General features: G+C 67.0%; 1 protein-coding gene and 1 pseudogene across 16 annotated transcripts; one reads left to right on the plus strand and one right to left on the minus strand.

Annotated features, from left to right (window-relative positions):
* Positions 1-13: 13 nt before the first annotated feature.
* On the minus strand, positions 14-27994 carry RTEL1 (regulator of telomere elongation helicase 1). Of its 16 annotated transcripts, none has more exons than XM_036229135.1 (35): positions 27833-27993; positions 26863-27117; positions 25807-26002; positions 25420-25513; positions 24814-24895; positions 24531-24591; positions 22526-22601; positions 21870-21954; positions 19577-19642; positions 18838-18988; positions 12569-12607; positions 12420-12498; positions 11427-11524; positions 11000-11055; positions 9097-9171; positions 8896-8977; positions 6900-7032; positions 6697-6810; positions 6571-6611; positions 6305-6390; positions 6075-6152; positions 5726-5803; positions 5132-5278; positions 4946-5061; positions 4732-4855; positions 4497-4644; positions 4191-4351; positions 3626-3721; positions 2397-2595; positions 2126-2266; positions 1503-1619; positions 1102-1335; positions 859-1020; positions 519-619; positions 280-408 (listed from the first exon to the last, which is right to left on the minus strand). In XM_036229135.1, exons 2-35 carry the CDS (start codon positions 26962-26964, stop codon positions 325-327), a joined length of 3702 nt encoding a protein of 1233 aa, XP_036085028.1. In that variant the 5' UTR covers positions 26965-27117; positions 27833-27993; the 3' UTR covers positions 280-324. The 16 variants fall into 16 exon arrangements, with proteins under 16 accessions (XP_036085024.1, XP_036085026.1, XP_036085022.1 ...); XM_036229138.1 differs by having other exon boundaries at positions 2397-2598; positions 4185-4351; XM_036229136.1 differs by having other exon boundaries at positions 281-408; positions 1098-1335; positions 2397-2598; positions 4185-4351.
* LOC118610531 lies at positions 10631-10749 on the plus strand (annotated as a pseudogene).
* Positions 27995-27996: the final 2 nt, after the last annotated feature.

The following is a 27996-nucleotide window of genomic DNA, read 5'->3' on the forward strand; positions in this document are numbered from 1 at the left end:
CCAGCCCGCGTGGTGGTGCCCCAGTAGTGCCAATGGCTTTATTAGCATCGTCCCGAGTGAGACCAGGCCCACCGCCCAGGCGCAGTCCCAGGAATGTCCCTTCTCCCAGGGTGCACCCACAAGCTGCAAGCCCGGGAGCTGTGGGGAAGCAAGCACCGGCAGACCCCCGACCCCCAGGGGGCAGTCCCAGGCCCTGGGCGCACTGGACTGGCCTTCCTGGCGGCGGGGCTCTTGCCTGGCCCACCCCCAGCCGACAGGCAAGTATCTGGTCTGTATCCGGGGGGGAGGGAGGCTCGGCCTCTGCAGACCCCGCAGGGCCTGCTTTCACTGGGGCTCCAGCCAGAAGACCTGGGTGACACTCTGCTTCCTGACGGCGGCACAGCAGGCCGGGCACGTCCTTCTAGAAGCCTGTGAAGACACAGAAGGCGCTGGACGCACCTGCTTGGCACCGCTGACCGCCCCGGCCCTCGGCCCAGCACGTGCAGTGATGCCAGGCAGCCGGGTCCCCGGGGTCCGACCTGGAGGTGGTGTTGCCAGCAGGCCCGGCAGCAGTGGAAGTCGCAGGAGGGGCACTGGAAGGGGACCGCGTCCTCCGCCTTGCAGCCGGGGCACGCCAGGCCTGCGGCAAGGGGGCCGCCGTGAGCGCCACAGGCCCGCTGCCTGGGCTGCCTCCCCGCTGCGGAAGACCGGCCTCACTGGCACTGCGTGCCGCGGAGGGGCGCTTGCTCCGGGTCTCCCCTGGTGTCTCTCATGAGGGGACTGGACACAGCAGTGAGTCTGCGTGCCTGGCTCAGCTCTGCTCCCCACCCCTACCAGAGCTACGTGGGGCTTCAGGGGTGACAGCGTGGGGCACCCTACCTGGCCTGAGCGCCCCAGGGGCGGGTTTGGGAGGCGCCGTGGGGCTCCCCTCCTGGGGTCCCAGTGGCTCGGTGCTGACGCCCGGGGCGGGCCAGCCGCTTAGGTCTGCACACAGCTGCCGGAAGCGCTGCTTGTGGTGTGGACGCACGAACATGCCAAACCCTACAGACAGCGGAGCTCAGGCCCGGCCCCGCCGCCCCCGCTGCCCTCCGCCCGCCCCCCAAGCACCGGTCGGCCACTTGCTCTGCAGCAGGGGCAAGTCCTCTGGCCTCGCGGTGGTAAGCGCCGCCAACACAGCCACCATCTTCTCGAAGTCGTCCTCCCGTTTGTAGGTGGTCAGCGCGGCCAGCAGTTGGCTGCAGCCTGCAGAGCCCAGGGCCCGGCGGGCGTCGGCCAGGTAGGCGGTCACAGCAGGCTGGCCCCGCGTCTCTGCTCGAGGGACTCCGGACGCCTGTTGGGGACCGCTGCCAGGGTCTCCTGGAGGGGAGGGGACGTGGCTCAGACAGCACTGGGGTCCGGTGGCCCAGAGGACCTGGAGCCCCTCCACAACAGCCTCCCTTGCCCTGGGGCGCAGAACCAAGGAGACCACCCTCCAGAGGTCTGAGCTCCAGCTCCGGTCTGAAGCCTCTTCAGAGACCGGGTACCTTTAGGGGGTGGCCCCGAGGCCAGGTGGGGCCCGCCCCGATTCAGGTGCTCTCCAGTGTCCAGCTGCCTGGCCGCACCCTGGGACAGGGTCAGCTTGTGGTCCAGCTCCCTCTTTCCTGAAGAAACAAAGGAGTCACCCGACTGGTCCCAAGGGCTCAAAGCACCCCCTAGGGAGGAGGCAGGTCTGTCCGAGGGGAGACAGCCTCACGAGCCTCCTCAGAACCTAACAACCCCGACCCACACGCCCTCCGACAGCAACTGCCGGGAGGGGGCTGGTGCAAGGGGCGCCCAGGGGCGTGAAGCCCCACGGGGGGAAGAGTGACTCTCAGGCTGGAAAGGCCCCTCCCAGGGGCAATGGGGGTCTTCTCAGAGCCAGGGCCCTGTGACACCTGTAACAGCAGAGGCTCCCTGGCTGGGCAGGTGCAGGGCCCACCCCAGCAAGAGATGGGGGAACGACAGGGCCCTGGGACCCCAGGTGGAGGACGGCCCAGCTCGTGGTGCACCCTGCAGTGACCCGCACAGGAACAGGGTCGCTGGGCCAAGCTGGGACCTGCCCCAGGACCCTGGGTGCACCCCGCCCTCGGGAGGAGTCTGAGGGCCCTGCAGGAAAAGCTCCGCTCACCGTCTGGGGGTGGGGCAGGCCGCGCCTGCTGCCCAAGGGAAAGGCTGTGTTCGGACAGGTGGCCGAGGCCCTGGCCGGTCACTTGCAGGCAAAGCTCCTCAAACTGCTGCTTGTGGTGTGGCCGCACAAACCGGTAGAAGCCTGTTGGGAAGGATGCTGCAGTCACCATGCCAGAGTGGGGGTCCTGCAATTGTGGGCCACCCACTGCCCCTCTCCCAGAGAGCACGGACAACTGCGGCCCCTCTACCCCATGGCCGCCACCCCTGGGCACCTCGGAGCAGGCTGTGCTTCTTGGGGTCCTCGGCAAAGAGGGGGCCGAGTTGGCCCACCAGGGCCTGGAAGTCGTCGGAGCCCTTGTAGTCCCGCAGGGCCCGGGTGAAGGACTCAAAGCTGGCCCGGCTCAGCGCCTGCTTCACGGCCGCCATGAAGAGCCTGGCCCCGCACACCTGCGCCCCGGACGCCGGTCCCTCCTGCTGGACACAAGGCCCAGCGCCCCGTCAGACGCCCCCTCAGCCATGCCGCCCACCCCCATTCCATCCCGGCCAAGGCAGGCAGGAGGGACCCACGGGAAAGACGGCCGGCCCTCCGTGAGTAGCACAGGGGCAGACTGCAGTTTGTGTCCCTGGGTGCAGGCCCCACCCTCCACAAGCTCCCCGCGCCCTTGGCTCAGGGGACCATCGGCTCACAGCCAGGGACAAGCCTCAGCACCCCAGGGACTGACAGCACCTCGGGGCCCGTTCGTGCCGCACACGCTGGGCTAACGCTGGACCCTCGGCGAGGTGGGCTGGGAACCAGGCAGGAGGGGCCCAGGCTTCCCAGTCTTGCCCAGCTCGCCCCTTGGAGGCCAGGCCCCTGGCTGCCCGCCCACTTCCTGACAGCATCCGGCCTCTGGCACGGCCAGCCTCTTCCCAGAAATGGAGCAAACAGAGGTAGCGCGTGGCCTTCTGGAGGCTTCGCCGCCCAAGCTGTCAGTCAGCTGGTCTCAACTGCTTCCACATGAGGCCAGGAGCACAGACCACACCCACATTCGGACATGTCACCATCCACCTCAGTCCGGCCCTGGCCAGCACTGCCCCGGGGAGCAGCCTGACCCCACGCACCGGCAGGCGGAGCCTCCTGTGGAAGGGGCCCAGGGCCGTGGGGGTGCGAGGCAGGTGCTGGGCAGGGCCCTGCATGCTGGCGCCCGTGCGGGCCGGGCCGGGGGCCATCAGAACCAAGGTTGACATCTGAACCCGCTACAGACCCCACAGCCAGAACCGGGGTGGCCCGGGCAGGTCTCGGAGCAGCGTGGCAGTGCCACGCCGCACTTCCTGCCACGTGCAAGGGTCCCACAGGAAGGCGGCGAACGGGCCAAGCCCGAAGGCCTCCAGAGACCGCCCCTGGCGGGGACGGCACAGGAGCTGAGAAGGACGGAGGCTTGGCTCACACCTCGCTCCGCCCAGTCAAGGGCACCGGCCGGGGGGCAAGCGCAGGGGGCGCATCCGTGGGCGGCCCGCCTACCTGCCCGCTGACCAGCCTGACCTTCCTGCGGCCTCCTCTCTGCTCATCCGCGGACCTCTTCTCCCCCAGCACGGACGAGGCAGGGCGGCGCTGTGCCTGGGGGTGACCGACACCCTCAGCACCCCGAAGCCCCGTGTGTTCCTGGGCCCAGTGAGGGTGAGGGCCCCCTCCCCGCGTGCCCAGTGCCTCCCTCGGGACTTGCTGGGGGCCAGGCGCAAAAGCGGGTGTGGGCGGTTTTGCGGCTAACTGAAGGGGCAGGTGACAGGGGAGCGAGACCCCAGCTGTGGGGGGCTGGGCGCCCCGGGCCCAGAGCACCGCCGGGGAGGGGAGAGGGGTTGCCGGCAGCGGGAAGCAGGGAGCTGCGGGTCAGACTGGAGACGACCGGCTTCTGGGCTGGACTCGAGTGAGCCACGTCAAGCTGGCCACCCAAAGGGAAGCCACAGGGGCGCGTCGGGGCGCACCCGCTGGGGGAAGGGCTCGCAGCACTGCCAGGCATGCGCGGAACCCCGACCACCGGCTGACAGGGGCGTTCACGGGGTGGTGTGGAGGTGCCCCGCACCCGCACCTCATCCTGCCCAGGGAGGGCCTCGTCCGCAGGGCTCCCGGCCCGCTGCTCGCTGTGTTCCAGGGCGGCCAGCAGCCCCCCAGGCCGCCGCCGGGTGTGGGCTGCCTCCTGCTCATACTCCACACACAGGCTGCCCTCGGCGTCCTCGGAGGCTGGCGGTCCTGTGGGAGCACGAGTGTGGGGCCCGCCCTTGCGGAGGGGGCAAGTCAGGTCCCCCCAACTGGGTGCTCTGGTCATCAGGCCCAGTTTGCCACCAGCCTCCGGAAGCAGCTCCCCTGGCCAGCCATGCCACCTGGCTACACACACCTGCGGGTCTCCGCCTGAGGCTGGGGACATGCACATCCAGACTCTTGGCTTTCCTGGCAAGAAGGGGACTGGGCGACGAGGCCACCGCGACAGCAGCTTCGCCCTGGCCCGGGCTCGGGGCAGCAGCCAGCAGGGCTGGCACTGGCATCTGGACAGTCACACGGTGGTCGGGGTCCACCCAGCCCCCCCCCCGGGGAGGGCACAGGGGCACAGCCATCTGGGCGCTCGCACTCACTGTTTCCTGAGCGACACGGAAGAACCGGGCCACGTCCCGGATGACGTGGCCGAAGTGCTCGTACACTTTGACGTGGGGGCGCACCCAGGACGGCAGCTGGGCTCTGGCGTCTGCACAGGCGAACCTAGCAGGGAGGGAGGGGCGTTCGGCCCGGGAGCCCGCCTGCCCCCGCGCCCTCCCAGGCAGGGGTCCCGTGCGGGGGGGGGGGGCGCACCTGTGGTCACAGAGGAGGACCGCCCCATAGTCGTGGCGATGCCGGATGACCCGCCCGATGGCCTGGTTCACAGCCCGGGACGCCTGCTGCCGGTACCAGTCCTGCCCGGAGAGAAACTGCGGGGGGCTCAGTCGCGGGGCTCCCAGCCCTTCCCGCCCTCCATCCCCCGGCCCTGTGGCAGCGCACCTGGCCCCCCGCCCCACTCCGGCCCTTCATCTCATCCAGGAACTGCATCTTGAGGATGACCCGGGGGTCCTTGCGTGGGGGGTACGGGAGGCCTGTGACGACCACCCCGCGGCCGTTCATGTCTGCGAAGTCCAGTCCCTCGCTGGCCTGGGGATGGCATGAGGTCTTCGCCGCTGTCCCACAGGAGCCCGCAGACCTTTCCCAGGGTCCACCCAGGTGTGGACAGTGCAGGGAGAAAACCAACCGCGGGCCAGGCCCGGGCTGGACGCCGCGCGCCCGGAGCCCTGCGCCCACGTCTCGCGTCCTCGGACCCTCCTCTGTCCTTCCCGCCCTCGGCCCCGGGAGTGGGCCCAGTGCCCTCCCAGCTGGGGCCAGCCCGATGTCGCCCGGAAGGGCAGCGGCCGCAGTCGGCGGGCGGGGCACCCAGAGGCCCCCCCCGCCAGCCCTGCTCTCCTAACTCATGGTTGCTGGACTTGGGGCCCGACGGGGGACCCAGCCCGTCCAGCCCACCCCGCAGCCCACAGGTTTGAGGCCTGAGCACCTGGGAGGGGCAGACGGACAGGGCAGTGTGCACCCCAGACCCCGGGGCCTTACCTTCCCGCGGCACACGGCCAGGAAGGCGGCCCCACGGGCCCCGGGGCGGACGACGCTTGTGTAGTAAGCGCCCATCACCTGGAAGGAGAGGGGGGTCACCTGGAGCTCAGGCCCTGGCCCCTCCCGCCCCCATGAATGAGACCCCAGGCCCCATCTGGAGACAGAAGACTGTCCCAGGCAACAAGTGGGCCACCTTCTTCCAGGCACGGTTCCCGGGCTGACCTGCACCCACTATGCACAGCCAGGGGCCCAGGGTGGCAGCAGAGCCCCGGGCCAGAGGAGCCCCTGGTCAGGGATGGCGGCCATCCCGTGGTGGCTGTGGGGGCAGCGAACCCTGGTGAGCTCTGACCTCTGAGAAGCCAGCCTTGCTCCGCGGCTCCACAAACAAAGGCTTCAGGGCCTCCAGTTTGCTGGCAAAGTCGCGGGCCTGTGGGAGAAGGCAGAGATGAGGACCCGTCACACCCAGCGGATCTGGCGGTCCCTGGGCGGCGGCAGCACCGCCTCTGCCGTCTCAGATGAAGGCGTACGCGGGGCGTTCGGGGTCCCCCCCGCCCCCGGGACACGCGGAGGGGGACGCACCCGCCAGAATTCCAGGCTCTTCTCCATGACGGGGTAGGAGGGGAAGAAAACCAGCAGCCCGTGGGGGACCACGCGGGCGATGTTGCCTGCAAGCGCAGCGGCCTCGGTCAGCGGGGGGGGGGGGGGGTCCCAGAGGCCCCCACCGGCGGCCCCAGGGCGAGCGAGCAGGGCTGGGGAGGGGTGAGCCGGGCATCCCCAGTGGCCACGGAATGGGGCAGGGCCCCGGCCCGGGCCAGCCCAGGCCAAGGGCGTCCCCCAGCACTCACCTAGAGCCTTCCCCAGGGAGGACAGGCACTCGTCGGAGAACCTGCACAAAGCCAGGAGGCAGCTGCCATGCGGGGCCCGGCGCTCAGCCCGCCCGCCCGCCCGCCTCCTCGGCGCCAGGCCCCTACCTTCTGTCAAAGGCAGAGCTCAGCTGGGCTCCGTCGGGGCCGTTGGGGACGACCCCCACCCAGATCTGGTGCTTGTCGATGACGTGTGGGTTTTCCAGGGAGACTGGAAAAGGGCTGGAGGCAGCGGGCGGCCCGTGAGGTCCTGAACCCCCGGGCTGGGGCGGCCTCGGGCCCCTCCCAGCCCAGGGCGCGGGCGGCCTTACATCTGCATCTCCAGGGCGAAGGAGGACACGGGGGCCAGCGTGCCGCTGGTGAGGATGAGCGTGCGGACGCCCTGCCGGAGCAGCTCGCGCATGCTGCAGCCGGGGCTGAAGCACCAGTAGCTGAGCACCTTCCCTGGGGGGCAGTGGCAGGCGGTGACGGGGGCCCCGCAGCCATGCGCACAAGCCCGACCAAGGGGGTGTGCCTGAGCCCCGTGTGAGCTGGGGCCCTCCCTCGGGGTTCCGGGGCCAGGGAGCAGACCCAGAAAAGCCCCACTGGGGTCGCCTCCGCTCCAAAGAGGCCAGCCGACCCCAACCCCAGACACCCACAGAGACCGACGCGTGGCTCGAGGCTCGGGGCAGGCAGAGGCCCCCCCCCCCCCGCGCACCCCGGGGAGGAAGCTGGCGGTGTTGGGCTGGCAGGGGGAGCACCGGCCCCGGCTCTGGGAGGCGAAGCCGGCAGGGATGTCAGCACCCCGAGGCCCCGGTCCCAGGGAGTCGTAGGTCCTGAGCGCCGGGCCACCTGGGGAGGGGACCGCACCAGACGTGCCCAGCACCCACTCCCTCCCTGCGGGCTCGGACCCCCGGGAGTGAAAACGACACCGGTGGAACGACTTCGGAGGGGACTACAGCCGACGACAGGTCATAGGTCAGCAGAGACGGCTCCGAAAACGAACGAGCCTCTTCCTCTTTCAAGATGGAATCTGCCCTGGGACAGTGGGCCAGCCTTGCCACAGCAAAGACAGGTGTGACCTGGGAGGGGCTGGGGAGCAGCCCAGCCACAAAGCTGCTGGCGTCCCAGGCCGGCCCCGCCCCGCCCCCAGCTTCTCAGCGAGGCCGGAGATGAACTCACGTCCTGTGAACGCCTGACCCAGCCAGCAGCTGTTTCTGAGAATTCACGTGCTCTGGGGATACCCTTGGCACCTGCTCGGCCTGCCAGCAGTAACGCTCGGCCCTGTGGGGAGCGCTGGCAGGCGTGGAGGGAGGTGTCGGGCCCTGGCTCGCAGTACGGACCGCCTCCCGTGATCACGAACGCCGCAGGGGGCCGCGTGGTCTCCCCATCTCTCGCATAGCCACTCTCCGCGCATAGAGGCCATGCCGCAAGCCGGCACTGGGCCCCAGCTCCGCCCGCACTCCCCGCCCTGCCCTCCTGCTCGGCTCCACCGGATGGCAGGTGGGCAGCCCACGGAAGGGTGTGGCTTGAAGAGGGACTGCACTGCCGGCCGGGGAGTCTGGAGGGGCACAGGCCAGAGCACGGGTGGGCGCCAGTGGGCCACCGGCCGCACCGAGGCGCGGCTGGGACGCGGAGGGCCATCGCCCTGGACCTGTCGGGCTGCAAAGCCCAAAGGCCCAGTGCCAAAGGGCGGCTGGGACGCTGGCCAGGACTGGACACCGGGGAATCGCGTGCTGGGACCTGGACAGGCCGGCGCCACACCAAGGGCCACAGCGTCCCTTGGCACAGGCCCTACGCTGAGCGTCCCCGGCAGCCCCAGGCCCAGGACATGGGGCCGCAGGTGAGGCCAACGAGGGAAGCGCGGGACGGGGCCGGGCTCGCCGCGGGGCCAGCACCGAAGGCCTGAGTGACTGGCCGACAGCCGCCTCGGACACGATCCCGAGGCCGGGGGCATGGCCTCGGCCCGGGCCCGCCCCGACCTGTCGCCCTGCTGGCGGCGTGAAGGTGGCGCCTTCTGGCCTCCCCGTGCGCGCGTCAGGAGGTCTGACAGCCTTTTCCAGAAGCGGCCCCAGCAGTGCAGAAGGCCTGGCGTGCCCTGGCTTGGGGGACGCCCGGCCAGTGACCCGGCAGGCCCCGCGCCATCCATGCTGGCCACCTGCGAGGCTGCTCTACTCTGACAGCTCCTGAGACGGGGAGGACGGTCACGTAAGGAGGTCTGGGCCCGGGCTGGCCTGGACCAGCAGTGACCAGGGCCCCGCGCCGGGAAGCGGCGCCTCACGCGGCGGTGCAGAGGAGCATGGCCCGCCCCCCGCCCCCGGGCCGCACCTTGTTTCCTGGCCGCGGCGCTGTTCCAGGCATCTGACCGCTGAGCCGACCTCCGGTGACTGGTGTCAGGGTGAATGTGCACCTGCAGGGTGGACGGACGGGCACCCTGAGGCCCCGCCTGGAGCACTCACCCCGGATGCGGCCCCCCGCCCCCGGAGGACTGAGGCCCCGCCTGGAGCCCCCGCCGGAGGCGGCCCCCACCTTGTAGGACTGAGAGACCCCCGGTGCCACGATGGAGCCCGGGCCGCCCTCGGCAGGGTCCGCACTGAACACGATCTGGAAGGCAGGGGAGGCGCGGCCTGTCGGAGCGGCCGTCCGCGCGGGCTGAGCACCCCGGCCAGGCGCCCGAAGCCGGTGTCGCCGTCCGGAGTGACAAAGCCTGGCCTCACGTCGTACCAACTGGGCGCCTGCGGACGCGGAAAGCACACGCGACCTCCCCCAAGCCCAGCGCCCCCGAGCGGCCAGCGGCCGAGGAGCCGCCTCACGCCTCGAGGGGCAGCGGGCGGCTCTCGATCACGACCAGCTCCCTCGCCCAGCGGCGAGCTGGCCGTGGCGCCTGTCCCTGCGGCCGGCCCCGTCTCCCTCGCCTGCTCCTCACCGGCTCCCAGGGCCGCACGGCCCCCTCCAGCCTTGACGGCTGCCCACCTGGGCTGTGTGCGGCCTGTCCACGTGGCTCAGGGCCACCGCGTCTTGCACGGTGCTCGCCGGGCCTGCGGTAGGGCCCCCCACAGCGCCAGGGCCCGCCAGCACCCCACCGGGGCTGGTTCCGCAGGTCAGCAGGTGTCGCACCGTCCCAGGGGGCCCCCCTCTCTGCCTGCTGTCCCTCTTGGGGCTGGCCTAGTCCAGCCTGCAGCTGGGTCAGTTTTAGATGCTCTGTCTGGTACGAACCACGGGGGTGTGAAGAGGTGCGTCCCGCTCACGTGTCCACAGGCGGCCTCCGTGGCCAGCCCTCTGCCCCGCCGAGGCCCGCGGCATGTCCCGTGACCCCGTGCATGCCCACCCAGCGCACCCGCGTCAGGGGAAGGCCTGGGCTGGCACCACGGGCGCTCGGGACCCAGGTGTGGGATGAGCACCTGTCACACCTGCAGGGGGAGGGCCAGCATGCTTGCCGCCGCAGGCCGCCCTGAGCAGCCAGGGGGCACCGACTCCTCCAGGGCAGCCAGAGGGGGCTCCGGACCTATGGCTAAGCAGTTTGGGTTCCAGACTCGGAAGGGGCACAAATCTCCTCCATAAGCGGGTGTCTGGGGGGACCCCTGTGCTCAGGGCTTTCCAAGGACCAATGGCCACAGAGGGTCTTCCACAGAAGAGCCGCTGAGGTGAGGGGCAGGCCACCCAGCTGAAGGGAAGTAGGCTCTGGCTCATCCACCTGAGCTGAGGAAGTGGCTCAGTTGGACCTGAGGACAGCTGGACACACGGGACAGGAAGTGGCTGTGTCCTGCGGCCCTGAGGCATGGCGGGTTGCTTGGCCAGGGATCTGAGGGGCTCAGCGACCCCTGGCAGCCACCCCATGCTAAAGTGGTGGCCAGAGAGAGGCTGGCCTGGCCCAGTGTGGGGGGCGGGGGACCTGGGGACATCCACTGACTCTGACCCCTACCTGGGATCACAGGTGTTGCCTGAACATCATCACCCCACATCTGACTGAGTGGCCGGACATGGGGCTAGGGGAGAGAGCGCTCCCCGCACTACCCATGGGCTAATGCTACAACTTCCTTCTGAGCTTCAGGAAAAGACTCGAGTCTACGGCCACACCACCCTGAACAAGCCTGATCTCGTCTGATCTCAGAAGCTAAGCAGGGTCAGGCCTGGTTAGTCCTTGGATGGGAGACCACCTAGGAAGACCAGGTGCTGTAGGCGTAAAAAGTAAAAATAAAAAATGAGAGATTTTATAAGTTGACAAAGTTAGTGTAACCTCACTTGAAAAAGAAAAAAAAGAAAAGATTCGAGAAAAGGCGCGTGCAGCTGGCTGCGCCCGCCGAGGAAGCGGGCAGGGTGGGCGCCTTGCCCGCCCTCGAGCCTTCACTCCGGGCACACGCGGCAGGGGGAGGCCGCCCCCCGCCTCGACCAGGCAGCGGGCTGCCCCGGCCTGGGCGCCCGCCCATCCTACCTGGATGATGTCCGACAGCTTCTGCAGCCCCGCTGTGTTGCTGAACAGCCCTGCGCCTGTGGGAGCAGCGGCTGCTGAACCCCCCGTGCCAGCAGGAGCCACGCGCCAGCCGGGCGGCGCCAGTCTGCACCTCGCCGCGTGGCCGCGGGGCGGCCCTCGGGCAGCAGGCCGGCCCTGCCCTGTGCGTCGAGCAGGGGACAGCAGCGGCAGCGCCCACGGCTCAGCGACCCACCTGGGCCCCTCCCGCTCCCCACGAGAGCTGCCGGCGACAGCAACGCTGGGCCACGCGCCACAAAGCACGGCGCTCCAATGGCACCAGGGCTGGCGGGAAGGGAGCTCGAGCCCCGCCCAGTGCAGGCGGCAGGCTGCGGCAGCGAGCCAAGGGCAGAGGGCGAGCCGGGCGAGCGCCAGCGGGGCGGGGACTCACGTCCTGCCAGGTGCTGGATGATCTGGTCCAGAGAGTCCAGGATGCAGCCCTTGGTCTGAGACGTGATCTGGGCCTCGGCAAACAGCTCGAAGACGAAGCTGTGGGGCAAGAGGAGGCTCAGGCCCCGCGGCGCCCAGGCTGCGCTCAGGGAGCCGCACGGCCAACGGCTTCCCACGTCCTCACTCGGAAACAAGCTTGGAGCCCTCGGGGCGGCCACGCAGAGGTGACAGGCCTCTGCCCTTAGGAGCCCTGAGGGAGGCCATGGCATCTGAGGGCTCAGGCCCCAAACAGGGCGCCGACGCCTGCTCGTGAGGGCCTCCCCGAGGCGGTGGCTCTGAGCAGCGCCCCCGGAGAGCAGCTTTGGAGGGCAGCCGAAGGGCAAGGCCAGGTCTGGGGGCCATGGGGGACAGGGCAGGCCGAGGGGCTCAGTTCATCTGGGAGGCAACGAGGTGCCCTGCAAGGGCCTGAGCTCAGCAGAGCAAGCAGGCAGCCCGGCACTCCAGAACATTCCAGAATGTCCCAACCCCTGACAACCTGGGCCTGGATCCCTGCACAGCCATCCGCTTGTACCAAGCAGATACCAGCAGCCCCAGACCACTGCCCGACACCTGCCTATGGGAAACCCACCCCGCTGCCCCGGGCCGCGGAGAAGGCCAGCAGCTGGGGGCCGTTCGGAACACTCCGGGCCCCGTGGAGGCCACAGGGGTGGCTCGCGTAACCGCGCTTTCGTCCTGACAGAAGGCATACTTGGAAGCAGGTGTTTCTCTCGTTCTAAAAGGCCCCTGCAAGGAGGCTGAGCACCAGAGGCGGGAACGCAGAGCAGGAGACACAGGCCCGCCGGCCAGGAGCTCGTGCGCACGGTCCTCCCAGACCCGAGACCGACCTCGCTGGCGCATAAAGCCTGTGGCGCCTGCTCGGCAGCACGGGCTGGAGGACAGAGCCCCAGCCTCCCCACACGAGGCCAGGGGGCAGGGCCGCCGCCCAGTCCCTCACCTCCCCGGCTTGGTCACTCCTCGGTCATCTCCAGGCAGCTCGACAGCATCAATGGCCCCCTCCAGACGAAGCAGGATCACTGCGGGGCAAGGGGTGGTCAGGGACAGCCCCGGCCCCCGGCCACAGCAGGGCGGGTGGACGGCACTTACTCTTCAGCTTGGCGATGTCTTCCAGCTCCATGTTCAGCCCTGGGCGAGACAAAGGCGGCAGACGCGGTCTGCGTCACTCCCGCGGCCCGGCCGTGTCCCAGCGCGTGGGGCCGGTGCAAAGGGCGGGACGTGACGGACAGGGGGCTCTGGTCCTCAGAGCCTGACGTGAGCCGGGAGCAGCGGTGTGAGCTCCGGGGGGGTCTCGCCCGAGACAGCGAGCGCCCTCGTTAGGAGCGACCCAGGCTCCGCGGAGCCACGGCTGGCTCGGGGTCAGGGGCCGGAGAAGCTCGGGTGAGGTGGGACCTCGTGACTCCCACTGCCGACGACTGGGGCCAAAAGGACGGAGGCGCCCACGTGGCGACAGCCGACGGGACCCCCAGGTTCGGTGACGACGCGACTCAGCGGCGGGCTGAAAGCATCTCCTGTGCGGGGACGCACGTGCCCACGGATGGCAGGGAGCACTATCCCCCTCCCGGGGGTCCAGGGGACCAAGGAGTTGGAAACAAATCAAAACCTCCAAATCTGAACACTGGGAAAACAAAGGGGAAACACCCAGCACTTGTCTTTCCTGGAAGAACGACGCTGCCACACAGAAGAGCGTGCGCGGGCCCAGGCACCCGGCGCGACGCCGGCACGGCAGGCAGAGAACCGGCCTCCACCCCCGAGCAGAAAGCACACCGCCACCGAGTCTGGCCGACGGGTGCAGCCGCCTGACCGGGCGCAGCCGGGACGAGGCCGGACGAGGCCGCCTGCCGGCGCCTCGCGCGGCCTTGCAGCCTGCGGCACGAGGCGGCGGGTCTGTGCGCCGGCGTGCGGCGCGGCGAGGGGCCGCCCGTCCTCCGCAGCGGCCGTGCGGCTCTGCCTCCGCCGGCGACGCAGCAGGGAGGGGCCGACTGTGCGCCCCTGCGCCAGCACCCGGCGCTGCCCCTCTCGCTGCTCGCGGCCGCCCCACTCGGTGGAGGGTGGTCCGCGCCCGGCGTCCGGACTCGCGCCTCCCTGACGCGCGACACCGCATCGGCTCCTGCGCACCGCGGTCTGCACACCCCCCGACGAGGTGTCTGCTCGTGCCCTCCGCCCGGCGCACCTGGGCTGTCTTTCTGCAGCGTCGTGACCGCTTCTCACCCGTGTTGGACACACGTCCCTCCTCGGCCGTGTGGTCTGCAGAAACCTCTCCCGCTCTGCTTCCCGGACGGCGTCCTCTGACGCACGGAAGTCCTTAGTTTTGACGACGTCCGATTCACCTGTTTTTCCTTTTGGCGTCTGCGCTGCTGGTGTCAGGTCCGGGAAACCACTGCCTCGCGCGCAGTCACAGGGACACACACCTTCGGCCTCCTCCCAAGAGGACGCCGGGCAGAAGAGGAGGGAGAGCCTGACGGAGGCGGCCTCAGCCAGGTGATCGACTCGAAACCAACGTCGCGACTCGTGCTCAGGTGACAGTCTGGACACTTGACAGGACGTGACGGAAAGGGCGCCCTGCATCTGTGCTCTTCCTTCCTGACCCCCGTCACCCCCGGCAATCTCCGAGGAAAGTATCAGACGAATCCCGACTCGGGGACAGTCTGCAAACAGCCAACCACACCCCACCCAACCCATCACGGTTCTCAAAAGCAAGGCGGTCCGAGAAGCTGTCACGGACGAGAGCAGGCTGCGAGAGGCGATGCGGTGTCCCGGGGCAGAAACGGACAAAACGTGAAGACATCGACTTCACACTCGTCAAAACGGCTGTTACCAAAAGAAAAGGCCCTTACGCAACCGAAGAGATTCAGTTTCACTTGTAAGAGAAAAGCAAATCAGAATTACACACAGATCCATTTCTCGGCTATGGAAAAGGCAAGAATTAGAGCCTGGCATCGCGTTCTGGTGGTGCGGCTGTCAAGACACACTGCTGCCCCCTACTGGCGGGTCCGCGAACTGGCTCCCGCAGCCATGACGAGGCGTCCCCGCTAGCAACAGTGACCAACATTCTTACCTGCTAACCCACAGCCCCACTTCTGGGAATTCACCCTGAAGAAATACCTCGAGCATGACGCACGTACGCACACACTGGGTTACTCATTACAGCACTGTTTGTGCTTGCAAAATTCTGGAAACAACCCAAATGCCATAAAAACAGTAGACAGAAACAGAAGAGCCAGAGGAGGGAGGCTGGCGGCTGGAGAGAGAACAGGACGTCTCTCCAGGGAGGCATTCCCAGAACACACGGGGGACAAACAGCGGGGGGCAAACAAGAGCGTACAGAGTGCGGGAAAGAAGACAGTGGGAAAAAAAAGGAAAGAGAAACCAAAAAAAGAAAGTCAATAAAACAAACACAGCTGTAAAAGCAAAGAAAGAACGAGCTAGACGCGAACGAGACACATCTCTCAAGCACTCTATGACTCAGATTTCTGGAACCATGTAAATGTTTCTCACACGCACCGTAATAATAAAATCAATGTGAATGGAGAAAAACAGAAACAGATAAGCCTAAAATTAATGCTATAACCACGGTGCAGTGAGAGGAAATGACCCAAGAAGCTTCTGAATAACGTCTTGTGACTACATGCTCTCAGACTCGGGACAGAGGGATGTGGACCAACATCTAGCTCCCGTGAGCAGACTTGCACTTCGAATGGGGGGGTTACTGATTCGGAACAACTGGCTGGGTATTCGAGGATCAAACAAGTAAGCGAAATACTGAGCCCGAGGGACCCAGCACAGGGTTACAGCCGTGCGGAGGGCACCGGCTAAGCGGGGCGGCATGCCGTGCCCACGCCAGTGTGAGCAGGCCAGACGGCGCCCGCCCAGGGGAGTCGCAGCTCAGACACGGGAGGCGTGAAGGTCAAGAAGGCTCACCATTTTGCAAACGTCACCGTGATCGTGAATTCATTACTCAGCAGTCACAAGTGGAAAAACGGCGACCTCACGGCAGAAAGCCAGGGACCCCACCGCTGAACCGGGGATACGGTCAGCGTCGCCGCCGACGCGACAGCCAAGGGCTGAGCCTGCGGCAGGGTGGGCTGCGCGGACGTCGCTTCTGGGCCATTCCTGTTCCAGACGGCAACCCGCATCGAACCGCCAGGACGCAGCAGACACACCCGCGCGGCGGGCCACTCAACGTGATCACGGCTCATCGAGAACGTCCAGACTGAGAAAGGTGGAGCCTGAGCCACTGTCCAGCCAGGTCACAGCCCAGAGAGCAGACGCAGGACAGCGCTCGGGTTCCGGGCCGGGACGTCCCGCTGGCGGGTTCCGGGCCACCAGACAGGGGAGCGGCGCAGGCGACCGCCCACCTGTGTCCCGCACTGGCCACAGGAAACTCGCTGAGACACAGGGACGGGGGCGTCCCTGCCCTCGCAGAGGGGGACTCGTGACGTGGGACAGTGCGCCGGCAGGAGGGAGCCTGGGGAGGACGAGCTGGAGTTCTACAGCAAAGACCTGTCTGCTCGACACCGCTCAAAAACGGCGGTCACAGGAACCAGGCGAGCGTTTAGAACGTGATGCAAGACACGGAACGACAACACAGATCAACTTTCAAACGCTCGGAAGAGAAGAGACAGAACTCAGATGCAACCAGAAGAAAAACGAAACTCATCCCAGAAGAGCCGCCTGAGAAGGAGCACGCGAGCGCAGGGGGCGCAGGGGGCGCAGGGGGCAGAGGGGGCGCAGGGGGCGGAGGGGGCGCAGGGGGCGCAGGGGGCGCAGGGGGCGGAGGGGGCGCAGGGGGTGCAGGGGGCGCAGGGGGCGCGGGGGGCGCGGGGGGGGGGGGCGAGGCGCCATCTGCGCGCGCGGCCGCTCCCCAGCGCCGGCCGCCCCGCCTCCGGTCCGCCTCGGACCATCCCGCCTCAGAGTCCCACGGCGGCCCTGGTGGCCTGGTCCCTGGTGCCGCAAGGTCAGGCACCGCTGCCTTAGGGAGGAGGGAGGGGACAAATGCTGGATCACACCCGTTTCACCTCAATTTAAAAAGAGGGAGGTAAACGGATTTTTTTAAGTCAAAGAACAGACAAGAGGCCTGGGGAGCACGGGGTCTGGAGCTGGGGCGGAGCCATGGCGTGCGGCCCCCGAGGAGACGCCGAGCGGGCACAGAGCGAGCGGGCCGCGGGAAGGCGGCACCGGGCCCCGCGAGGCTGCCGCGCTCCGGTACGACCCTGAAGAACACGTGACCTTAAACACAAAATAGAATTTGAGAGCAACGAGGTCTGAGGTGCACGACCACTGGCCAGATGGCCGCTTCTGGGTAACTTCCTAGAAAAACACCCATCTGTTCACCCAGACACGGGTATCCGGGTGCTGGGCGCAGCTCTTAGAACGTCCTGCCATGGGGAACGGGTTCCATCAGCGGCAGCTCGTCAGGCGTGGCTAGGGGACCGGGGCGCTGACACCTGTCAGGACGCTGCAAGGCCAAGCCGATTTTCGTGGCGTCTCTACCGCTAGACGACAGTGACCGTGTGCTAGTTGCCTTTTTCCCCGTCTTCCGGAGGCCGAGTCGGGGAGGCTGACGGTAACCCCGACATGCCCATATCCTCATCCTCGTTATCTGTGAGTATATCACCTTCTGTGGCAAAAGGGACTTCGCAGACGTCAAGACGTTAAGGGTCCTGAGACATGAGGTGAGCCTGATCACCCAGCTGGGCCCCAAATGCCATCGCAGGTCCTCACAGGAGGAAGGCAGGGGGTCCGAGTCAGAGACAGGGCCACCAACGGAGCAGGTGCCCAAGTGACACGAGGCCACAAGCCGAGGATGCGGTGCCTCTGGTCTGGGAGCTGGATCAGGGACCTCCCGGAGCCCCCGGAAGGAGGGGAGCCCTGCCGACCTGCTCCGCGGTTCTGAGAACTGTCAGATGCCAAGGCTGCGTTGCTTCCAGCCACTGAGTCTGTGGTAGGAACTGGGACCAGTACATGAAGGTGAAACCGCATCACATCAAAAGCAGAAAGTGTAAGATCTGTCTGCCAAAGAGCCAGGTAGTAAAGAGATTTGCAAAACTGTAAAACAATGCTACTCTTCTAATTTTTAAGTTATTTTTTAAGAAAAACATTACTTATGTTAGTACGTTATAGAGTGAATTGCATCCTCCAAAAAGATACGTTCCCGTCCTGCTCGACGCCTAAGAATGAGACCTTACCTGGAAACAAGGTTTCTGCAGATGTGACCGAGTAAAGATGAGGTCACTGTGGACCAGAGTGGGCCCCAGCCCAGTGACACAGACACTAAGGTGAGACCAGGTGAGAATGGAGCAGATTGGAGTGATGTGTGTACAAGCCAAGGACGCCGGCAGTTGCCAGGAGCTGAGAGAGGGGCCTGGGCCACAGGCCCGAGAACCACCAGAAGGAGCCGGCCCCGCCCACACCTGGCTCTCAGACTTCTGGGCCCCAGAACTGTGAAAGGCTCAGTTTCTGTAACTTTACACCACTCAGCAGCCCTAGGAAACTTGAGTAACATGTAACAATTTGTTATTTAAGTGAGTAACTAAGTATATCTTTGCTAATTCAGTTAATTACCAGTAGATGTAACCTACATAAAACAAGATCAGTAAGTTTTAAGAATTTAAAGCATCCTGAAGGCAAAACATTTGAGAATTTCCATGCTAAACAAACAAATGCCATTTCCGAAAGTCCCTTCTTCCAACGCAGGCATGTGAGGGCTCGAAGGAGGCCAGAGACCCACGTGAGGACAGACGCAGGCGCCCGGGCAGGGAGGGCAAAGAGGGAGCCGGCGGGGGGCCCCTGCTCTCCCCGGTCTGTTCATGTCAGTGACCGTGAGAAAACGGGGACCCTGCGACCACTCGCGCCTAAGCTGCATGCGGGGGGGGGGGGGGTGCACAGAACACCTGGAGACAGGCGCGGCCCACGCGCGCATGGCAGCCGCCACTGCCGGGGACCACCCCCCAGCGGGCTCTGGCTGAGCGAGCCCGGATCCCGCCAGCTCCGCCAGCCGCCAGCAGAGAACACCCAGGCGGCGGAACCATGCCCACCGGGTTTCTGAGCAGCCACAGAGCCGCCTGAGGAAACACCCTCCTAAAACGCCAGGCGGGGGGAAGGGAATGGGGGGGCTCCGTGTGGACGGTGCTCGTAGGTAAAGTAGGTGCCGGCTGGAAAAGGAAGGTCTTCAGAAAACACCGGAATGACTGGGCGGTACCCACCCTCTGGTCTGTCAGGCCCCGAGAAGCCTCGTGAAGAAGCTGACATTGTCCCCAAACATCAATGAGAAAGGGCCCTGCGCCGACTCGGCGTCCAGGACCTGAGGCCCCTCTCGCCCCCTCTCGCCCGTCTTGGCGCCCTGCCCGCAAGCTCACCTGTGCCAGACTCCACACCGAACGCCAGGTGGAGCTCGCCGTGCTGCGCTGCCTTGGTCCGCTCCTCCAACACCTGGTCGATGATGTCCAGTCCAGAAGCCAGGTCGTGCGGAGTCAGGTCAAACGACGCCGACTCCTCGCACATCTTCTCCTGAGCGCGCGAGCACACCGTGTTACAGGGTGCAGCAGGGCTGGGATGCAGGAGATGAAGGAAGCAGAGGGGCCCCAGGCCCCACCCCGCACCTTCATGGCCAGGTGACAAATGGGCCCCAGGATGGCCGCCTGACCCAGACTGGTGTTGGAACACCACTTTGCTTGAGCTGCCAACAACGCCATGATTGAAAACTGCCCATTAAAACCTCAAGGTCTCTAGCTGCTCTCAAAAGCCAGCCCCGGCCCACTGGGCCTATCGTCCCGCACGAGCGCCTGGGACCGAGTGGGGGCCGGGGGTGGCCGCCACGGACGCAGGACGCCACGCTCCCGCACGGCCGCCCCAGGCCCCAGAGCACGCGCGGCTGCCCCAAGTGGCCTGCCCTCAGTGCCCTGGTCGAGGCGGCCATGCCTGGAAACACGGGGCCCCGACAGAGGCCACGCGAAGGTGGGGCAGGGCGTGAGGGTGACATCTAGGTTTGCTTGGCCCCGAGAGCCAGGGCCGCAGAGGCTGGGAGAAAGGCCCACACTGCTCTCCACAGGGAGGTGGGCGGGAGGAAGGCCTCGCGACGGCCACCCCGACACTCACCACGTTGTGAGCTTCATCGAAGATCACGACCGTCCCCTTCAGGTCGATGCTGTGTGCCCGGCGACTCTGCGGCAGGAGGGAAGGGAGCAGGGCTGCAGTGCCGGGTCGCCACCAGCCTCGGGGGCCCGCGCAGGGGGAGCCCGAGGCACGCGGCAGGCAGGGAGAGGCTCGGGGAGGCACTCACTCCCCACCTGAGCGCGCCCCACACTGCCAGAGGACACGGGGTCAGCCCGTCGCCTCATTGTGGCCACGGTCGCCGGGCGCCGCCCGCCCACGTCCACCTGGCGACCCTGGCACAGCACGGGGGAGCAGGCCGGTGGCCCCTGGCCGCGGCGCGCTGCTCGGCCGCAGGCAGACCAGCGCCCTCTGCCGGCGCGCTCCTGGAGAGGAGGCTCCACTCGCGGGCTGTGAGGCCATGGCCGCAGGTGGGCTCTGGTATCTGTACTTCATCAACTCAATTTGAATTTTAATCTTCGCAAATAAAGTGCCCGTTTTAAGGACACAGCTGAGTTTTGAGACCTGTGAGCACCGCGCAGCCACCATCCAAAGCAGGAGACAACACCCCGCCACACGACCTCCGACCTGCTCCCTGCGCGCAGAGGCCGAGTCAGCCGGCGCGGCCGTCGGGACAAGCCAGCCCGCCAGGGCTCCGTGTGAGCACGTTCTCCCGAGACCAGCATGTGGCCGCTTCGGGAACATCACCTGTAGATGGACACGGTTGCCCCCTGGCTCTGGTGACTGTCGAGGCTCCAGAACGACGTGGCTTTTCCAGGGTGGGGTGCCACTCCTCCCCACGGTGGCGGCAAACCTCCAGGGCGCCCCGTCCTCACCCACGGCACCGAGCTCAGGTCTCCTCCTAAACTCAGCCGCGTCGGTGGGACGTGGCGCCCTCCGCCCGGGCGTTTCGCCTGCCTCTCCCGAACGTTTCCTGCGCGTGGCTTGTTCGGCCGGCCCTTTCCACGCGGCGGACGTCTGTGCGGGCCTTTTCCAACGGCTGGCGGGGACTCTGTTGAGTGCCCAGTGCACGGTGCCTACTGAGCACAGCCCTGTGCAGACGAATGTGCCAGGGGCACTCCTCTCCTTCCTGGGACTCGCCTGCCAATTTTCTTAATTTTCTTAACTCTTCCAAACACAAGGCTTTTAAGTGTGGTGAAGAACAGTTCATCGATCTTCGCCTTTGCGGCTAGCGTCCTGTGTGTCCGGGCGATCTCGGCCCGCCCCTGCCCGGTCCTCTCAGAGGCGTCCGGGCCTTGCGGCTCTCGTGTCTCGGTTTGTTCCCCGGAGTGTACTGAAGTGCTGGCCGAGGCCCACTTTCTCTCACTCAGACATCCGGCTACTCCAGTCCCACTGTGGGGCACACAAAGCACCCCGCCTCTCCCACTGAAACACCGGGCGAGCCTGCCAAACGCCGAGGCGGGCCTGTCCCGCACGCGCCGCACCACGTTTCCGGGCTCTGCAGTGAGTCTCGCCGTCCGGAGTGAGCCGCCCCCCTGCTCTTCTTTGTCCACGCTGTCCTGCTCTGTGATCCTCTGCCTCTCCGTGACTTTCCGGAAGCAGCTGGTCAGTTCTGATATAACTGCTCCGAGGTGGGGCCCGAGCGGCCAGCTTGAAAGCGTGGTTTGGGAGCATCACACGCACCCGCTCGCAACGGCAGGCTCCCGGTGCCAGAGCCGGGCCCCAGCGGGCTCCCGCGCCCCGCCGCCCCCTACTCCAGCCACGTGCCCTGGGCAGGGCTCCAGGCGTCGGGGTGCCCACCGCTCCGCCGCGGCTCACCAGCCCCCCATGCTCACGTGCCCCAGCCCTCAGGGCCTGCTGGCTCAGGCTGACCCCTGCTGTCTACCCCGCCGGAAGCGAAGCTCCAAGCGCGATGCCCATTCTGCTCCCTGCTGCCTCCCAGCACCCGGACCCGTGCCCAGCGTGGCGACTCGATCGGCCTGAACCGCAGCCGGCGGACGTCTGCAGGTCGTCGTCACGTGCACGGCACCCCCACGTCGGACGGGAGGGCGGCACCGGCACGTGTGCACGCGCCGAGGCCACGCCGCCGGCCGCCGCCCGGGCCGCCTAGTGTCTGACCGCAGAGCCAGGCGCAGAGCTCCCAGGACAGAGGCGGGGCCAGCCCGACTGCCGCGAGCCCCGCGCTGTGACCAGTGAGGGGGGCGGTCCTCCCGCGTGTGCCTGCTGCTCCGACGGGGGGTCTCGCCCCAGGACCCAGGTCAGCTGAGGCTCTGACGGCCCTCACGACCCCGGGACACCCGATGTCAGGGGTCGTCAGCAACCCAGGCGGAAGCCTCACCTTGGCGTCCAGCAGGTAGTTGTAGGGCATGAAGACGATGTCGGCTTGCTGCTTCAGGTTCCGGGCCAGGTAGTACGGGCACAGCCTGGGCAGCAGCGGGAGAGGGCGCCGTGAGCCAGCACGCAGCCGCTGCCGGCGCCCCGGCGGCTCCCGCGGGCTGAGGCGGGAGCGGGCGCTCCAGACCGCGGCAGGGACACCAGGCCACGGCCCCCAGCGGGCCGGACGTGGCCTCCTCTGCTGCATCGTGCACAGGGGCTCGGACGGGAGCCGGAGCCTGGGGCCAGCCCCGGGGTCCGCTGCACTGCCGTTCACGCCGCCGGCATCCGATGCTGTGCGTGGCTCACCTACCAAAAGCCCACCAGACAAAAACCCCGCCCTAGGCAGGGCAGTGAGATGGGCAGAGACAGCTCGTCACAGCTTGAAGCCCTGATGCTCCGAGAGGTCGCCAGCAAGTGTCCGGCTCACGGGCCGTCGCCTGCAGGGGGCGGGGGCAGGACGGAGGGCGGGTCCCCTCGCTCAGGTCCTTAGGCCCACTCACGCTCTCCCACACAGAACGCCTACTAGTTTCGTGGTTAACAGAGGAACGCGAAAGGGAAAAGGCGCGTGCCCCTGGGCGGGCGGCCCGGGAGGGCGGGGCACGCGGCCCGGGGCCTCACCTGTGCTTGCTGCCGCTCCTGACCAGGTCCTCGATGTCCAGGATGGGGGTGGCCAGCTCCTGCTCCAGGCTCTTCTCTGGGGGCACAGGCAGGGGTCGACACATGCCTCCGGCCCACTGAGCCCCCCGAACCCCAGGGACGCAGCAGGCAGTGGGTCATGCCCGCCCCGAGACCTTCCCTCAGGGCAGAACTGGGGCGCCCACCAGACAGAATCTCTGTCCAAGGGCACCCTGCTCTGTACCCAGAAGGCGGGCGCCAGGAGGGCCGAGGAACCTCAGGGACGGGGGGCAGGGGGAGCTGCTGGCCTGTCACTGCCGCCCCAGTGCTCCCAAGGACACAGATGTCAGTCCTGTGCAGCTGCCCACGCCTGAGAGCCCCAGGGCTCCTTCTCAGAAAGGGCCTCAGGAAGGGACGCAGGTCCCCAGCTGGGCCAACGGAAGCTGCTGGGAGCTGCTCTGACCCAGCGACTGGGTGGCTGCGGGGCAGGACTAGGGACCCCTCTGACAGGCAGCCGCACGTGGAAACGGGCCTGGCTCTGGCCCCACGGTGGCAGGCGCCAGGCCCGGCCCTGAAGTGCAGAGGCCAGAACCACTGGGCCCTCAGCGGTGACCCAATCCTAAAGTGCCCCCAGACAGCCGTTGACGGGGGGGGGGGGGGGCATCCACTCAGCAGTGCCATAGCAACCGAGCAGCCAATCTACATGCTGTGCAGCAGGCTAGCCAGGAGCTGGGGGAGGGGCTGCAGCAAGAAGGGCCCCCGAGGGCTGCCTGGTGTGGAGACGCTGCAGGCAGGCTGGCCCCCGAGGTTCCAGCTATGCGTCTCTCCCCTTCCTCCCATATTACTGTCCCCTCCTCTCAGACTGTCCTGGGTCCCTGCCCTCCCCCACTCCCCTCCGAGGGCTGGGCAGCTGCTGGAGATGCCACCCTCCCATCCGATGGTGGGGAGGGGCAGGGGAAACTGAGACACAGCAGGACACCCGAGGGCAGAGCAGCGGGCTCCTGAGCGGGAGGCGGGACGCCCGGCCCAGGCCTCGGGCGGGGCAGCGCCCTTTGCCTGCACAGGCCTGGCACCCCGGGCACTCCACACCCAGACGGCGGCAGCCTGTGCACCACCAACGCCTCGGGAGTGCTCCGGTGCCCACGTCACCTCTGCGTCAGAGTCTGCGTCCCAACCCTGAGGCAGGACGCAGAGGGCACCCCGAACCCCCCCCCCCCCCCGCCACAGAGCCCTGACTGCAGCCAGGAAACCGCGAAGACCACAGCCACAAAGGCCGCTCTGCCATCGCCTCTGGCTCCAGGGTGCCCGGCCGGCCCGAGGGCCCCTGGGCCCCAGGGAGGTCCGCACGGGGACACGGGGGGCCCTTTCCTGCGGTCAGGCTCATCAAGCAGGACCACGCAGGCTGCTGTCATGAACCCTGTGCCCGTCACTGCCACCACCTCTGGATGAGGCTGCAGGAGTCGCTGGGAGGACATCGGAGGCTCAGAGAGCGCCACACCCACCCTGTGACGTGCCGCAGCGACAGGACGCACCGCGAAATCCGCAAAGGAAGCAGTGTGTGGGAGAGTCTGGGAGACCAGGCACGAGCTTCCGGAAGCATCCCTGGCTGACTCCCCCAGAATGCTGCACCCCAGGAAGCTCGCCATACACCCAGCGCCCAGGCTTTTTCCTAAGGGGGTGGTCATGTGGGCACCCTGCCTGGCAGACACCCAGTTCGACTCCCAGGGGGAAGCAGGTGTCTGCAAGCAGCTGAGGCCCAGGGAGCTCCTCCTACCAGAGGTGGTGGGGAACCCCCAAATCCACGTTCCCAGATGCAGGCGAGGCTGCCTCAGCCCCACTGTGTGAGCTCTCCCGCACATGACCCAACACAGATCCCCAGTCAGGGGACGAGCTAGGCACCCGCCTCAGCAGCTGAGCAGGATGCCACAGCACGAGTCCCAAGGGGCAAGAGCCGGCAGGCCACGAGGCCACTGAGCTCAGCCTGCAGCGGCCCGCACGGGCCCCTCACCTTCCACGTTGTTGTAGAAATGACAGGAGCGACTGGCCACCTTCCTGCGGCACAGGTGGACCTAGGAGGCAAAGCGCGTGGTCCCAGCTAGTGTGACGGCCGTGAACGGACGGAGCCCGGGGCTGGCTGGCGGGTCCACCACCGGCCGCGCCGTCCCACCCCCTGCCCACTCCACCCCGAGCAGCTGGTACCCGCCATGCCCAGGGGCAGGGCAGGGAGGTCGGAGAGCCTGGCAGTACTGCCCAGCGGCGCCGCCGAGGACAGGGCCGACCCGGGAGCCCACCTGCATGTGGTGACTCTCCTGCTTCTTCACCTCGGGGTGGATGCATAGCTGTTCCCGGGAGCCCAGGACGCACACCCTCGGCCTGGGGACAGAGTCGAGGGTCCAAGAACCGGAAAGCAGTAGCCCGCAGCGCCAGCCAGCAGCATGGGCAGTGCGGGCACGCACAGGGAGCACCGGGAAATGGCTCGGCGCAGGCGGAGGGGTGGTCATGGCCAGCATGTGACCCAGGCTTGGGAGGGGCTCTCTGAGACAGGACCCAGGGTGAGCAGAAAAGCAGGCGCAGGCAAGGGGACTGGGCAGATGAGAGGGAGGGGACACACCGCTGTCTCTGTGTTCCCTCACGAGAGCCCAGGCGGGGCATCTAGCTCGGCCGGCTGGATCCGGGGCCGGGCCTCCCACAGCTGACGCCACAGCGCCGCGAGGGGCTCAGGGTGCAGCCAACAGTGGCGCGGAAGCTCAAAGCTGTCCCCGCACAAGCAGTGGGCACTGGGGACGGCGGGAGCGCAGCGTGTGCTCACGGTGGGCTCCAGGCAGGTCACCATGGGCGACCACGCGCGGAGACCTTCCCCTCCCGCTCCCCGCCCGCGTGAGCGCTGCCTGACGCACCGGTAGGCAGTATTCCGGAGCTCGCCGATGACCTGCGTGAGCTGCGAGTGGGTCCTGGAGGCGTAAATGACCTTTGGAATGTCCGCGTAGCAGGCTGTCCAGACACAGGGAGCAAGACGGTCATGGCTCCACGAGGGAGCGTCCTCAATGCGCCAACCCAGGGGAGCTTGGCTAGCTCGGCCCTTCCGGGGGCAAAGCGTCACACCCAACACTCGTTACCAGCAGCGGGCTGAGTGGGCATCTGCAGTGTCCTAACCGGGCCGCAAGGCTCCGACCCTAGGATCTCAGCCAGGATGGTGACAAAGGACATGGCAGCGATGACACGGCCCACTCGGCTCCTCTCTGCTCCACCCCCGCGGACTTAGGAGGGGCTGACTGGAGTGGCACCTGGGGCATCTCCGTCTGAAGCAGTGCTCCCCCAGGATGACAAGGGGCGATCTGGGAAGAGCTCCCCTTGCGCCCGCTCAGCGATCCTGCGGGCGGAGATGGCGTCGCGGAGATGTTCTTGCCAGGCCAGCGTGGTGCACAGCAGACACAGGGTCTTCCCCGTGCCCGTAGGGCTCTCCAGGACTCCGTTCACTTTCTGGGGGGTGGGTGGGAACAGGGTCAAGGGGAAAGCGGGGTGAGGTGCAGCAGGCCATCCAGCCCATCCGAGACAAGCCCACCAGGTGGCAAAAGCCCCGAGAGCCGTGGACCACTCCACAGGACGACCTCGGCTCTCCAGCCCAAAGCTGTGGCCGATTCAGCGCTCTTTAGCGAACACTTTGCAGAGTGTTTTGCAGCCTAGTATAGACAGCGAGATGACTGATGAGGCATCGGGTCTGAGTTTGTGCCCCGGCTGTCACACTCTCTGGATGGGACCCGAAGGCCCTCAGACGTGAGCCTGAGTGGGACACTCTGCAAAGCTGCACTACTGGCTGCCGGAGCCTGCGCACGCAACGGCAGCCACCAGCCCCGCTGCGCTCAGCCCTCGGGGGCTGGCGCCTGAGCAGGGTACCAGAGGGCAGCGAGGAGGCACCTCTGCCACCTGCCTGCACTCCCTGGGACCTAAAGACCTTCCAAATGAGGGCTGGCACCGGCTGTCCCTTGGGTGGAAGTACGACCTCCACATCTTCAAAGGAATGGCTGTTCCTTCTCACTTGGTCTCAGCTCAAACGCCACCTCCTCAGAGTCCCAAAGGTGCTCCGAGCCTGTCACCGTACATCTTTTCTTCCCGGCACTAACCGCCACCTAGAACTATCTTTTCTCATTTACTTACTGCCTCTCTTACCCACCCAGAACATCAGCGCTATTTGGGACTGAACCCATGTCCAGAAGGGTACCTTTGGCCCAGTGGGACCTGGGCAGAGTGAACAGGAAGGTGGAAGTATGTCGGCTCTTTGCTGAAGCTCTACCCACTCTGACCCATGCCCAACCTACAAACCCTGTGGTCTGCGGCTTTACCTTCTGCAGACACTCCAGAACCTTGGCCATGTACTCCTCTTGGCATTTGTATGGCTGGAAAGGGAAATCCACTGTCACACCGTTCAGGGTTATCTTGGGCATGCTGGCCTGTTCTCAGGAGGGCACAGAGGTTGGCCAAAACGCAGCTGTGCGGCTGAGACAAAACCCCCTCCGAACATCTCAGGGTCTCAGCCACTCCAGGGGAATGATGCCAGCCGTGACGCTGGGACACGACACTGTTCTCCACAGGAACCCCTACGGCATGGACACATGGACAACAACAGTCTGTGCCAGGCCACATCTCCAGTCGACTCAGGCAGCCCCTCCCGCAAACAAGGTCAAAAGGCAAGCCTGCGTCATCCGTCACAAGGCGCTTGGGCAGGCGAAGGCCCTAGCATAGCCCTGCCCCGTTCTTCCACCCCACACAGCTCCAGCTCCGGAGCGGTGCCCAGGCTCCCAGAGACATAGGGCTGGCCCCCGGCACAGGTGCACATGCTCCACCTGCAAGACAATTCACTTCCTCACACCCGAGCTTGAGCGGCAGATTCCAGCAGCGACCCTCCCCAGCCTGGGCCGCCTGCACCTCCCGCGCCTGCGTCCCCGACCCTCTGCTCCCAGGCCCAGAGCTACACCCAGCTCTCCCAGGAGGCCGACCAGGTGTAGCCACTGATCACGTGCGCCGGCTCTGAGCTGGGAAGCAAAACCGTGTGCCCCGCCCCACGCCCGCAAGTCTCTCTACTTTTCTAGGCCTCAGTTTCCCCTGGACGCCGGGACTCATCGCCCATTCACGTAAACACCGAAGGAGACCGCCCTTCCGGCAGGGACCGGCCGCAAGGAAACCACCGCCTCCGGCCCAGCTCCAAAAGGCGCTGGCGCCCGGAGCCCACCGGCCCCCGAGCGCGGCGGGGCCGGGGTGGCGCGGGGCCAGCCGGGAGCTGTAGTTTCGGAAGCCGCCGGGGGGTAAAAGTACCAGATCCAGGGCCTGCGCGACGCACGGCCGCTGTCTCCGCCCGGAGCCGCGCACGACCCGGCGTCCCGAGGAATCCACCCCGGCTCGGCCGCGGCAGCAGCAGCGCGTCCCCCGCCGGCAGCCGGTTCGGACTTCGCGGGCTCGGGCGCGCAGCCGCCGCTCAG

The sequence above is a fragment of the Rousettus aegyptiacus genome, unplaced genomic scaffold, assembly GCF_014176215.1.
Source record: "Rousettus aegyptiacus isolate mRouAeg1 unplaced genomic scaffold, mRouAeg1.p scaffold_m13_p_12, whole genome shotgun sequence".
NCBI lineage: Eukaryota > Metazoa > Chordata > Mammalia > Chiroptera > Pteropodidae > Rousettus > Rousettus aegyptiacus.